Source organism: Polyodon spathula, chromosome 10 (genome assembly GCF_017654505.1).
Source record: "Polyodon spathula isolate WHYD16114869_AA chromosome 10, ASM1765450v1, whole genome shotgun sequence".
NCBI classification, from domain to species: Eukaryota; Metazoa; Chordata; class Actinopteri; order Acipenseriformes; family Polyodontidae; genus Polyodon; species Polyodon spathula.
This window is the reverse complement of record NC_054543.1, coordinates 48,646,758-48,661,742: the sequence shown is the minus strand read 5'-3', so window position 1 is coordinate 48,661,742 and position 14,985 is coordinate 48,646,758. Positions and strand designations below refer to the sequence as shown.

At 40.8% G+C, this 14,985-nt stretch overlaps 1 protein-coding gene across 1 annotated transcript in view; it reads right to left on the bottom strand.

Annotated features, from left to right (window-relative positions):
* The window catches only part of LOC121322500 (solute carrier family 49 member 4-like), a 37,626-nt gene that overhangs the window by 21,422 nt on the left and 1,219 nt on the right, over positions 1-14,985 (bottom strand). Inside the window, exons 2-4 of the mRNA XM_041262594.1 lie at positions 8,752-8,845; positions 2,578-2,846; positions 571-700 (exon numbers count right to left, since the gene is read on the bottom strand). Coding sequence (XP_041118528.1) covers positions 571-700; positions 2,578-2,846; positions 8,752-8,845 — 493 coding nt within the window. The remainder of the gene's footprint in view (positions 1-570; positions 701-2,577; positions 2,847-8,751; positions 8,846-14,985) is intronic.

Genomic DNA, 14,985 nt, shown 5'->3' with positions numbered 1-14,985 from the left:
ATGTCATTTTAATTCCCTGCAATTATTGGCCTTTTAATCTTCAGGTTGTCAAGAGATGGTCATTTGCTGATCTCAAGGTACAGGCTGAAATGCATGTGTGATACACATTAAGAGGTGGGCCGAACTAGACTGTTTTGTCACTAGAATATTTGTAAGGTAAAGAAGGACTGCACTATTTCCTGAGGGGATTACAAACTTGAGGCATATGAACTACAATCAAATAGGGATCTCTTGTGTTCTGGTGGCAGTTCCACCAACTCATATCTTAGAACTGGGGCGGTCCCAAGCTGGTCCTTCCACTCAACTCACACATCTTAGAACTGGGGCGGTCCCAAGCTGGTCCTTCCACTCCTGGTCTTTGTTCCACCCCCCACCCATTATAAATTGTTTAATTGAACCAATTAAACATGCATTCAGTCCCTAAAGTAGTTAATTCTATCACTGTACCTGTTAAACTTGCAGTGGAAAGGCTCCCAGCACAGTGATTGGACACCCCTGTCTTAGACCATGAAAAGTATCAAAAGTGCATTTTATCTGGGTGCTGGAGAGCAGAGGGAACCTCAAACTCACCTGAGGAGTCGGTAGAAGCTGCTTCGGTAGCTCAGTCTCTGGCTGGCTGCAGCCACACTCGGGGGGAGAGGGGGCCGAGACGGGAAATACGCCACCACTGAGGCAAACAGCAGGATGACCATGCCAAACTCTGGAAGACAGAGACACACAAAGAGCAATCAAACAGCAGGAAGACCATGCCAAACTCTGGAAGAGAGAGACAGAGAAAGAGCAATCAAACAAAAGAGGTTAACCAGGGCCATGCAATAACAACACTTAAACACAACATGTGAGAAAAAGAGGCCGACCCAGACCATGTGCACACTTCTCAGGGGACACTAGAGCCAATATCCGGAAGCATCTAATCTCCATCAACCAGAATCCAGAAAGTCAACAGACCAACAGAATCAATACACTTAAATGACTGAAATACATTAGACGTCTTGAAAACAAAACAGCGCAGCTAGCAGAATGCTAGAAGAAAGACACCGGGCAAGAGTCATTTCTTTCATGACCTCTAAAGCCTTCAGTTCAGAACTCTCTCTCAGTTCACTCCTAGGAATTAAAACCAAGATCCCAAATGCAAAAAGACAACTCCGGAGCTTAATCTATTATTAAAGGAGTACTACTTTAATTTTCTGAATCAGTTAACCAGAACATGCTTAACGTAGCTCAGCAGTTTTAAAGCAGCTGCGTCTTTTAAAGTGGCACTGTCAGGGAACACTTCATCTTCCACTGATGAGTAGACTGGATGTACAGCACATTTAAAACTTTGTTTGTGGCATTAAATATTTTATTTTTTATTTTCCTTGTAGGCCTTTTTTTTTTTTTTATCAAAGTAAATGTCTTAAACACTCCAATGCAAGAGATCATACAGTAGGTGGATACAGGGATGGAAATGAGTCTCCCATTGCATAGCTGCTTGATCCATTCCTGGTTTTGCTATGAGTTTAATAAGACACACCTGAGCTTGCTGTTAGCTATACACTGTGTCTAATCAAGCAAATTGTTATTATCTGGAATGGAGGAAACCTTTATGCAACAGGAGTCCTACGGACATATCATATTATAGTGCTTGACATTATAAAATGAAATACTCAGATAAAGAACCGACTTTTAACAAGTGGCCTGTTGGTAGCAATGGCTGTAAATTCTGAAATCAACAGCCTCGCATTAGCACAAGCAGTCAGACGAGGCGCGTGGAATTGCTAATTTACCGGCAGACCTTGACACTTGTGCTAAAAGGCTTCCTCATAGTGTATGACCTGTCTTAAAAATAGGGTATTATTAGCAGGAAATTAACAGCCGTCATTAACCTTTAAAAGGACCGTAATCATTTAGACATGCAGAAAGGATAAATTACAGTACATATAACACATATATTATTTTAATCAATATAGAATTTTCTGTTACATCTTTTAATTAGACGTTAGTCAGAACCGGTATATTTAAACACTTAGTCATAAATTTCAAAATGAAAATGCCTTTTTCATTCTATTTTATTACCAAAGAGGAGGTGTTCCATTGATTCTCTGTTCTAATCTCATGCCTGGTCTTCTCCAAGGACACAGTTGTACAATGGGTTCATCTCACAATGGTTTGCAACAAGCAACATTCTGCAAGGCCTCATGAGTGACTGGCATAATCCATGCTTTGCACAATACTGTAACACTGTAAGCATTTTGCACAATACATGTTTTGCTCCAAAGCTATTTAGATTATTATTATAATTTTTTTAATCTTTTAAGAACACCAAACATTTTCGTAACAGCCTTGAATTTTGGTACAAGTCATATTTTTCGGGACATATCTCGTCATTGTTCCAGTGATCCAGACACATTCAAGTTTTCTGTGTAATCCGTTACTCCAATCAGATAAGCCTGTCACACCAATGCAGTCTCTTCTATACCGAGACCTCCTGGGTGAGGGATGCATTTGTGGAATTATTCACAATTAAAAAGTATTTGACAGAACCCTGTATACAACAATGAGCTCATTTTATCAGCTTAATGCCAGAGTCTACAGTACCTGCATACAGTACTATTTGAACACGATCTCTTATATGTGCACTGCTCTTGTCTGCCGAACTAAGCAGCAGTGCTGTCTGATTGGGCGCCGGCACCACCAGGGGACCAATCAGAAACGAGCATGCAGCTCCCAGGTAGCTGAGCAGAGCTGCAACAGCAGTGGCCGTGGCCCTTTGATCAGGAGCGAACCATGTTGTGGAGAGCAAAGGGGGAGCACTCATAAAAGTTGGGCCGGCCAAACCATTCAGTAGCTGTCCCCCATGGATCAACCTGTGAGGAGAGACAGAGGGAGAGGAAAACAGCAATTAATTATGAACACCTGTCTCTATATTGAACAATACATAATGATGGGCAGTGAGCAACGGCGAAGCTATATACATTCAATGTTTCTACCCCAGTGGTGTCTTACTGGCCCCTGCATTATTAAAATTCCTGAATACATTAAAGACACAGAGAGAAAAGGTAGAAGTTAGAGCAGGCTTGGGACCTTAGGGGTACTGCATCTTTATACTCCACTGTTTAGGCTACAAGAGAGTCTACTATTGCAGTAATTCTATGACTGTAGCACGCACCCTGTTTAATGTGCACTACTGAGCGGCTTTGGGTTAAATCACTTGTATAATGCGCATCTCTTGTATAAAGCACACCTATTGAATACTGTATACACAGCACATTTATTTGGGATTGATGCTTTAACTTACTTAATACACAAGACCAGTCACTGATTAGAAAGGGGTTAGTCAGGCTTAAAGAACAGCCTTTCAGAAAAGGATTTTGCTTCAGCTAGATTATGGAGAAAAGTATTAGAATTTTATACAGAAACAGGCAGACTATATACAGTACAACAGGCTGGCTTGCTTTTTTTTGACCTGTGCCAAGGTATCTCTTTCTTTTATAAAAGTTTTATAATGTAGGGCTTCTGTGTGTCCATATTACCAGTCTAAACTGTCTCTCTGTATGCCTCAATCATTGATACACAGTGTCTCAGTCTCTATTGTTCCTGGGTATGCCTCATACCCATCATCACAGAGTTGAAGCAAACTCATCATCAGAGTTGAAGCAAACCCATCATCACAGAGTTTGTCCCGATAGAATAACTGGAGGTAATTTCATGGAGTTCTGCATACTGACAGGGTGAGGACGATTCTGTGCTGCTTCTATCCAGCCAATGACTAGAAACTGAAAACGGGGCCCTCGATGGGTTCAATATTGTAGCACAAAACAGATAATAAAATGCTTCTGTTTCCAGGAAGTACATGTTATTTATATCCTTTCTTGTGTAACTAAATGGCATTTTCAAAACGGAAATAAAAGAACAGCCCATTATACCACAGTGGAAGACTACAGACAGACGCATGAGTTCTAGAAATCAGACTGTGCCACCGCTCAGGCTGGAAATGGGAAGATTGTTGTAACACTGCATGAAAAAGATGCAATGCCTTTTCCTGTACAGTCTTATGATATTCAACTTTAGCAGCACTGCAATTGCAGTTATACAGTACACACACACACACACAGTGAAATACAGGTCAACTCTTGGAAAGGTAACATTCAGATCTGTAATCAATACTTACTGGAAGTACTTTTGTGATATTGTTTCATTAAACAACATTTATTCAGCAAACCACACCTGCCATGAACTTAAATGCAAAAGTTAACATCTCCACTTAAAAAACAATTTCCGTGTGTGTGAGGAGGGGAGTGGGGTTTAGTTGGATCTCACAATAAGAGCAGAGACAGAACAAAAGCTTCTTCTTTGGGGTTATACTCTCATCGGCTCGGTGCCAAACAGACGAGAGACGTGGCCATTTCAACAACAGCTCATCTGAAACCTGCCAAGAGGAAGAGTGTCACAGTGGTGTGGAGGATTCCTCGGGATACTGGCCCCATTGTCTACAGACAACACAGCGCAAGCATTACTGTTAGAGCAACAGTGACACAGTCACTCAAAGATACCACATCTTCTGTGAAAGCATTACAGGTCCGCCTGTGTTTGGGAGCATATTAAAGGTCAAAGCATGATCCAGGCTTGAAAGACAGGTCTTTTAACATCTTCAAAGGCTTGGGTTGGTGCATGTAATAAAGCTTTAGTAAAGAAAAAAAAAAAAAAAGTAAGGAGTCAAATAAGCAGGTTGATATTCCATCCAGAGCCTTGAATTTATTTTTCAATGGTGTTTACAGTTTTTCTTTTTAGAATATTCTAACCCCATGCATGCTGTCTCCCGATGTCCTTGAATACAACATGTTCCATTCCAATGGACCGTGCCCCTATTGTCTAAAAAATATAATTCTAGAGACATCTACAAATATAGAGATTTGAATCTGTTTGAGGATCATTCCTGTGGCTGCCCCACTGAGATCACAATCAAAGCTCCGCTGATGGAGTTTTCAACATTACTAAGCTGATGGATGCATTTAAATGGATAATTTATTCAACCTTTGTACTTCTGTCGCTTGAAAACATAATTATTATTTAAACTAGACATTTCTGAACGGAAACAAAGTATTCCCACTGGCTGCTTCCCTTTGTATAAATGTACTCATATTTACCAATTCAAAACCGACATACTTTACTGTAAAACTGACTGACAGAATTACTTTAGCTGAAATAGCTGAAACAAATATCCATGCAAAGTTTTTTTTTTTTTTTTTTTTTTTTTTTTTTTTTTTTTTTTTTAGTCGTTGCCAATTATTTTTAATATTTTCTCCCAATTTCATATTTCCAATCATTTTTTTAGGCTCAGCTCACCACTATTACCCCTGCGCTGACTCGGGAGCGGCAAAGACGAACACACTCTGTCCTCCGAAGCGTATACCATCAGCCGACTGCATTTTTACACACTGCGGACTCACCATGCAGCCACCCAGGAGCTACAGCACCGGAGAGCAACGCAGCCTGCAAGCCCGCAAGCACCCGGCCAGACGACAGGGGTCGCTGGTGCGCGGAGAGCCGAGGACACACTGGCCGACGTAAACCCTCCTCACCTGGGTGACGCTTGGCCAATTGTGCGCCGTCCCCTGGGAGCTCCCGTCCACGGTCGGCTGTGGAATAGCCTGGACTTGAACTGGCGACGTCCAGGATATAGGGTGCACCCTGCACTCCAAGCAGAGCCCCTTTACTGAATACCCCACTCGGGAGCCCCTCGTGTCAAGTTTGATGAAATACGAGCAAACAGTTTTCAAGGTAGAGCCTTAACCATGATGTAGACAGCAGTACCCTCTAATCCTACATGCTGTGAATGCACAATGACCTCTAACCCTAAACTGTAAAAGTATGCTATAAAAATATGTGTAACATGCTGTCATATGCTGCATTTTCTATGGTTTATTTGAGATAATTGTTTAATTTGTGTAGGATCTTTTCTTTACAAGTTACAGCTCGGTTGTGACCAAACGTTATTTCAGTTAGAATGTTGGTAGCCATGGTTTTGTTGCATGTTGAACATGATAAAGGGGTTTCGCTAAATGAGACGTTTCTCAATGGCATAAAAATATATGGCATAAAGCATAAAGGTCGCTTTCACCCATTCTCTGCTTGAATTGAAGATCGAACCAAATTTCTAAATTCTTCCTAAAATAAACATTGATATTAATGGTCGATTTAGCAAAAAATAAATAAATAAATAAAAATTAATCAAATAGTAGCAATCCTAACTATAAAATAATGGACAGACGTATAAACACTGCATGCACATTTTGATCAATGTTGGTGCTCATCTAAGGTATGATGTCAGAGGTGCAGTAAGAGCATGTGTCAGTGGCGACACCTCATGGCCAATTCCTAAACTACAGTGTGTCCCCATTCTGTATCTATTCCGTGTAAAGCAGTGATGCGAACATCCTGCCCTTTATGTAAGGTCTGTCCTGAGAAATATGACCATTTTCTCTGATCTTGCTTTCTGTTCACCTGGACCAATTAAAAGAGCTGTCTGCGTCAATATGAAATATGAGGAGGGCAGGATGCCCAGTGGGTGGCGCTGAGCCAACAGACACTGCCTGAGCGGCACAGCCGCGCTTCCCCCACTTCTTACCATAGAATCATTGTAACATTCATGCCCCTGCCTGACCCATCATAGGAATGTACCGCAGGCTGGCTGTGCAAGACGCACTTCTGTTTTTTTTTTTTTTAATTTCAAATGATTTTTATTCTGTTTTGTATATTTATTTATTTTTAAACACTGAACTGTCGACACATGTGAATTTCTTTGAAATGACTTTGGTGTGTTTGACTAACAGTAAGGAAGTCAGGCTTACGAGTGTGTATTAACTACAGTACGCCCTCGCTGTAACGAACCTGTGGGTGTCCAAGCCTTTTGTTCGATATATCAAGGGGTTCGTTATAGCGAAAGCACAATCAAAATAAACGATCCACTGTTGGAGTAAGTTAGTAAGTTAAAGGAACACCTGTTTCTTTCATGAATGCAGTATTCTGCCTCTGCTTTGTCCAATTCGTTAAATCATTAAAACGCAGTACTGAGTCAGTGTGTGTGTGTGCGTGTGTGTGTCTATTCCCTTTGTTATTAGTAATGTCTGAGCAAGTTTCAAAATGCTGTGCAGAGATTTGTGGTAATATTAGGTTCCTTGTTCAAAGCTTATTGGATGAGAATTTTTTCATCTACAAACTGTGCAGCTACTGTAACAAACTGCACAGCTACTGTAACAAACTGCACAGCTACTGTAATAGGTAAACTGCACAGCTACTGTAACAAACTGCACAGCTACTGTAACAAACTGCACAGCTACTGTAACAAACTGCACAGCTACTGTAACAAACTGCACAGCTACTGTAACAGGTAAACAGAGCAGCTACTGTAACAAACTGCACAGGTACTGTAACAAACTGCACAGCTACTGTAACAGGTAAACAGCGCAGCTACTGTAACATACTGCACAGCTACTGTAACAAACTGCACAGCTACTGTAACAGGGAAACTTCACAGCTACTGTAACAAACTGCACAGCTACTGTAACAGGTAAACTGCACAGCTACTGTAACAGGTAAACTGCACAGCTACTGTAACAAACTGCAAAGCTACTGTAACAAACTGCGCAGCAACTGTAACAAACTGCGCAGCAACTGTAACAAACTGTGCAGCTACTGTAACAAACTGCGCAGCTACTGTAACAAACTGCGCAGCTACTGTAACAAACAGCACAGCTACTGTAACAGGGAAACTGCACAGCTACTGTAACAAACTGCACAGCTACTGTAACAAACTGCACAGCTACTGTAACAAACTGCGCAGCTACTGTAACAAACTGCACAGCTACTGTAACAAACTGCGCAGCTACTGTAACAAACTGCACAGCTACTGTAACAAACTGCACAGCTACTGTAACAAACTGCACAGCTACTGTAACAAACTGCACAGCTACTGTAACAAACTGCACAGCTACTGTAACAAACTGCACAGCTACTGTAACAAACTGCACAGCTACTGTAACAAACTGCACAGCTACTGTAACAAACTGCACAGCTACTGTAACAGGTAAACTGCACAGCTACTGTAACAGGGAAACTGCACAGCTACTGTAACAAACTGCACAGCTACTGTAACAAACTGCACAGCTACTGTAACAAACTGCACAGCTACTGTAACAAACTGCACAGCTACTGTAACAAACTGCAGCTACTGCTACTGTAACAAACAGCGCAGCTACTGTAACAAACTGCACAGCTACTGTAACAAACAGCACAGCTACTGTAACAAACAGCGCAGCTACTGTAACAAACTGCACAGCTACTGTAACAAACTGCACAGCTACTGTAACAGGGAAACTGCACAGCTACTGTAACAAACTGCACAGCTACTGTAACAAACTGCACAGCTACTGTAACAAACTGCACAGCTACTGTAACAAACTGCACAGCTACTGTAACAGGGAAACTGCACAGCTACTGTAACAAACTGCACAGCTACTGTAACAAACTGCACAGCTACTGTAACAAACTGCACAGCTACTGTAACAAACTGCACAGCTACTGTAACAGGGAAACTGCACAGCTACTGTAACAAACTGCACAGCTACTGTAACAAACTGCGCAGCTACTGTAACAAACTGCGCAGCTACTGTAACAGGGAAACTGCACAGCTACTGTAACAAACTGCACAGCTACTGTAACAAACTGCACAGCTACTGTAACAGGGAAACTGCAATCAAAAGACATCCTTACCATTTCTTTATTGACAGATCCGTAAGGGGGATGCTCCGCAACCCAGTCCCAACCACCATCAGGAACGCAGACAGCATCATTGTAACACGGAGACCTAGGAAGGGGAGAAGCATTCGTTTTCAAATCTAAGAGGCACATTATACTCCTTAAGCAAGTCATCAACACAACAGAGCACAGAGCAGTTCAGTTCAATTACAATGGGCTACAGAGGCGACATATATCATCTAATAAATTAAGAGCTTGAAATGTTGATTTCTATTATTATTATTATTATTTAAACACTAATCTCTAAACACTACATAATGTGATACAGATGCTATTACAGTAGGAACCTTTACGTAATAATAACTTAATCACTGTGAAGCCCTTGTAAAAGCTGGCCCCACTGCAACCTCCTAATTTCAGGTCCACAACGCCCCTCAGCAGCACTGCTGTGAGGACCTCTGTGTACATTAGCTGCACAATCAACAGTCCACTGTTTAATTATCGAAATATCATTATTAATGATGGGCTTTAAGAGGAGCTGCCCTCTGCTTTTTAAATTTAATTTCTCTAGCCTCTGAATGCAGGACATCTCTATGTACATTATAAATATCATATGGGAGATACTGAAATTGGAGAAGGAATCTATGAAAAAGACCTAGGAGTTTTTGTTGACTCAGAAATGTCTTCATCTAGACAATGTGGGGAAGCTATAAAAAAGGCTAACAAGATGCTCAGACACATTGTGAAAAGTGTTGAATTTAAATCAAGGGAAGCAATGTTAAAACTGTACAATGCACTAGTAAGACCTCATCTTGAATACTGTGTGCAGTTCTGGTCACCTCGCTATAAAAAAGATATTGCTGCTCTAGAAAGAGTGCAAAGAAGAGCGACCAGAATTATTCCGGGCTTAAAAGGCATGTCATATGCAGACAGGCTAAAAGAATTGAATCTGTTCAGTCTTGAACAAAGAAGACTACGTGGCGACCTAATTCAAGCATTCAAAATTCTAAAAGGTACTGACAGTGTCGACCCAAGGGACTTTTTCAGCCTGAAAAAAGAAACAAGGACCAGGGGTCACAAATGGAGTTTAGACAAAGGGGCATTCAGAACAGAAAATAGGAGGCACTTTTTTACACAGAGAATTGTGAGGGTCTGGAATCAACTCCCCAGTAATGTTGTTGACGCTGACACCCTGGGATCCTTCAAGAAGCTGCTTGATGAGATTCTGGGATCAATAAGCTACTAACAACCAAACGAGCAAGATGGGCCGAATGGCCTCCTCTCGTTTGTAAACTTTCTTATGTTCTTAATAATAATAATAATAATAATAATAATAATAATAATATCTGTATTTACTGCTTCCTCTTTAGAAATACACTGGGGGCTGTGGAAACTGGCCATCGTGGAATTTGCCAGTTCGAAGACCCCCATTCACTCAATCGTTGAATCTGGATATGCATCAGGAACAAAGGAGTGTTGCCTCTGCTGTGTGGCTTCTACTGAACGTGTCAAGCTACTACAGTTTCAGAATAATGTCATTTTTTGACATGGAGTGTTATTGTATTTATTAGAGTTGGGGTAGTCACAGTGCTTCATAGTTGCATGAAAATGACAATATCGATTTTCAATTTTATTTGCTTTTGAATTTCAGGTACAGTATCCTGAATGCTGAAGTTATTTTGGTTTCACAAAAAATCTCCATGTGTACTGTACTTCACAAATGAATGACAGACTGAAGCGGTGTGTTGTTTTCAAGTTATATCAATCACAGGACTCAAGCCTAACAATAAATACAAGGAATGTACTGTGTGGGTATTGTGAGGGCAGTACAGATCTCCCCTGTTATTGCACAGGTACCGTGTGGGTATTGTGAGGGCAGTACAGATCTCCCCTGTTATTGCACAGGTACCGTGTGGGTATTGTGAGGGCAGTACAGATCTCCCCTGTTATTTCACAGGTACCGTGTGGGTATTGTGAGGGCAGTACAGATCTCCCCTGTTATTTCACAGGTACCGTGTGGGTATTGTGAGGGCAGTACAGATCTCCCCTGTTATTGCACAGGTACCGTGTGGGTATTGTGAGGGCAGTACAGATCTCCCCTGTTATTTCACAGGTACCGTGTGGGTATTGTGAGGCAGTACAGATCTCCCCTGTTATTTCACAGGTACCGTGTGGGTATTGTGAGGGCAGTACAGATCTCCCCTGTTATTGCACAGGTACCGTGTGGGTATTGTAAGGGCAGTACAGATCTCCCCTGTTATTTCACAGGTACCGTGTGGGTATTGTGAGGGCAGTACAGATCTCCCCTGTTATTTCACAGGTACCGTGTGGGTATTGTGAAGGCAGTACAGATCTCCCCTGTTATTTCAGGTTTGATAACCCTAATCCTAACCGTACAGCTCACACAGTATGTCCAGGTTTGATATTGCACAATGATTGCACTTTTGTATCAGAGGCACTTCTTCGTGAAACTAATCAAATTTCATTGAGACTAAGAAAGGTTCCTTTGTTATTTCCCCTTCTGCGTGCAGTTGTAGGTTTTACATTAAACTGCTCTCCAGTACATTAAGCAGGCATACTGCAAGCCTTTGCTTCAGTTTTCCCATTACAGCAAGTGAAGGTTGAATAGATCTGTTCTCTCCGGTTAAATTCACTGAAGTGCCATGAAAGGAGCAGCAGAAAAATGATTTTCAGAACTTTGAGCTCTTTAACAAAGAACAAAAAACAACGTAACGCAGCAAACGCAGAGTATGGACTTGAATTCTTTTAAGACATTGTGGCAAACCCTAACCCTAACCCTAACCCACTGCTGTAAAATACAGGGCCTGACACGCCATAAAATGAAAAGCTGAGAAGTTTCAGCAGAATCTGAGATTATCCGTCAAAGGCACGCTTTCTATAAGGAAGGAGTTGAGCTGTCACACTAGTACATTAGAAGGCCTACTGGTATTCCAGTCTTACACCAATTCAGAACTTAAGAAATGATAGTTACGATGCAACCGATCCAGTAGCTTGGGCAAGGTGTGCGTTAAACAGAAAGGAAGAACAACAGCCTGCATCTCGAAAACCCTGACGTGTGAAACTTTACAACTGTGAACCACAATTGAACACGGATACATCCTGTCACTTTTCATAGAAATAATTAACTACTTCATTTAAAGCGTAACTTCCATTAGATATGCCTAAAGGAGCAGATTATCATGACTGTACTGCAACAGTGGCAAAGCATGCATTATTGACAATGATTGGACCCATTATTCCACAAAGGAATTCAACAATTTCAACATTATCAAACCAGCCATTAGCAACAGAACCCAACCTGCAGCAATGCAGCTATGAGTATGGCAGGGGTGCTATGGAAGGTCCACATGTCAAATGTAGTCAAACTGATCACTGAAAGAGATGCAAAACATCACAAAAAAGTGAAAAAAAAGCAATTTCAGGACAGTTCTCACTAATTTTGAATCATTAAAAAATAAAGATTTACTTGCTGAATTAGTGTTGCATGCAATGTTCGCACCGGGGCCTATCTTACCCATACAGTAAATGCCCTGAAGTTACAGAAAAGCTGCTGTCTTGTCAAAAGGCTGTGCTGAAAGCAGGTCTGAGAGATAGCTAACTGTTAGAGCAGTACTGTAGCTGGAGTCTGAGCCAGCCATACGGGAGGAAGATCACATGGCAGGGTCGGAAATGAATCATGAGAGTCTGCTAAACCAGGTAAACCATGCAGTGCACAATCATCACCAGAGCCTGGTGCAGCAGTGAGGCACTAATCCTGCAGGTAAAGAGCTGCTCAGTACAGGGTGTTACCTGGACAACATGCCCCACAGAGCCATGCTGTTCAGGCTGATCAATTCACTTTCCACTCGCCAGCCTCCTTTACAACACAAACAATAGCATGGTGGAGAAACACACAGCAAACAGGCCACTGTTAAAGTAATACAAATAATAATAAAAATAAATAAATAAAAACAAACTGCACTTTTCTTGACAGATGCTAGGCACAGACAATTACCCAAAACAAAATCGTATGTCAGTCCTGAATATTTATTCCAGACAGCCAACAAAATAGGCAAGAAACCGCTCCAGATTCATGAAACGCATCAAAGTGTGGAAGAACCTCATTGCATTATGAGCTTAAGGGAGGAAAAAAAGAAACATTCTACAGGGAAACAAACTGCTGTAAACCTTTTGTGATGAGTGAAGTAGAAAATGAAAGGAGCACACAGTGAAGCTAGAGCCACTGGGGAAGTGGAATTCTAATTAGTAAAGCCAGGCCTGCATTGCAAATACGAGCAATGTGAACAAGGGAACGATGGGTTTGTGGACAGTGTCTGGAATCTTCACAAATGCACTACAGAACCTCGTGTTCAGTGCACGGCTAATCATCTTGTAAAGCATGCCACCCACTTCTGTGTAGTTTCAATACCACTACTTTACTGGCTGCTATAGTATTACCTGTCATTTACAAATGCCTAGTTGCCATTTAGAATAACATTTGCTGAAACGTCTAGGCATATATTTTTTTTGTTTTTAATAACAGATGTAATCCACTAGGCATCATAATTTATAAACAATTTTGCCTAGGCGATGAAGCATTTTGTTTATATTTAGATAATCATTATCATATATAATAATATTGATATATAAAATATTATATAATATATATATATATATATATATATATATATATATATATATAGTGATGGAATTGCCTTTTGGTCAAAGGTTTTCCTTCAAAAAAAACACTTGACAACCAGGATGCGAGGAAACGCCATAGCGTGTGTTTATTATTTACAATAACAGAGAGAAAATAAACAATAAACAAACTAAAACCTACCCACTCTCAGGTCTTAGCTAAACAGAATTTGTCTCTAGCTAATAACGAGGCAGGCTAGACCTTTTACCTCGTCCTCAAAACCAAATCACAATCCAAGCCATAATCCAAATAGTAACAAATCACATTATTAAACATTTGATAAATCATTCAATTGACTAATTCATTTGGACTGGAGCCAACCTTGGCTCCAGTGCTTCTACATGGTCCTAGTGGCCCATGTATTGTCTGCACAATAGTAATTATTGGTTTGTTTGCCATCCAGTTGGTTTACATTGTCCTTTCACATTTTATTTGTTTTCATTAACCAATCCCTCACACTATATAAACTATGCCTACAGTACAGTAGCTAGCGAGTGAAGTCCCGCAGATAGTAAAACGGAGTCATGTGTAAATGGTTTTCTGTATGGGACAGTGTGTTCATTTGGATTCTAAGTGGCAGTGGAGTTCCAGGGTCTTGCTCCATTCATTACTAAAGCAAAGTCATTTTGAATTACTATTAAAGTACCAGCAGGCACATTGCTTTCACTGACTTCACTATTTTTCCAGCCTGGATTTTCCCCACTTCCCTTTATTAAGCTGTGTTGAAAATGATCCTTCATTTAAGTGAAAAATCATATGTATTGAACACAGCAAGTCACAGCAGCACAGTGGAAACCAGGCTTCACTATATAATCTAGATAAGGGCGTCTTCTAAGAAATAAATTCTATATACGGTTAGGGTTAAGGTTAGGCTATATATTTTACTCCTAATATGATAAGCCAGGATCACTGGCTTTTATTTTAATTACTGGTATATTCCCAAGCACCAGGACAGCAGCCAATGATGACAAACCCACAGGACTTGCACATGTATTCACCACTGCTTTGTATAGAAGTCATTACTGCAGATTCATTCTTGTATGAATGGGAACAAAATTAATTCATTCACTAATTCACTGAGGTCCCTTTTGGGTAATCCAAACCTTTATCAGTAAGTTGGTTAACTCCAGGGTTAACTGCAACATTTTCAGAGGGGCAGTTTGTGTGTTTGGAGAGGGACAGTTTGTCTTGTGTGTGTATGTACTAACAACTGTTGTTTAGTACAATTCCAGGGATGGAAATAAGACTCCCATTGTATACAGTTATATCCCCTCCTGGTTTTACTATGAGTTTAATAAGACACACCTGAGCTTGTTACCTATATACACTGGCGTTAACCAAGCTCATAATAAAACCTGGAATGGGGGGAAACTTACAGAATAGGAGTTTTACTTCCATGCCTGCAATTCTGTTGGTACACAGACAAAATGTGTAGATGAAAGTGTAATTTGAATGTGCTGTGCTTGATGTTCATCTATAGATTCTGTGGTCTGAGCAGAGTATCTATACTCTTGCATGAGAGATCCACAGGAAAATGAGAGAGAGTAGGG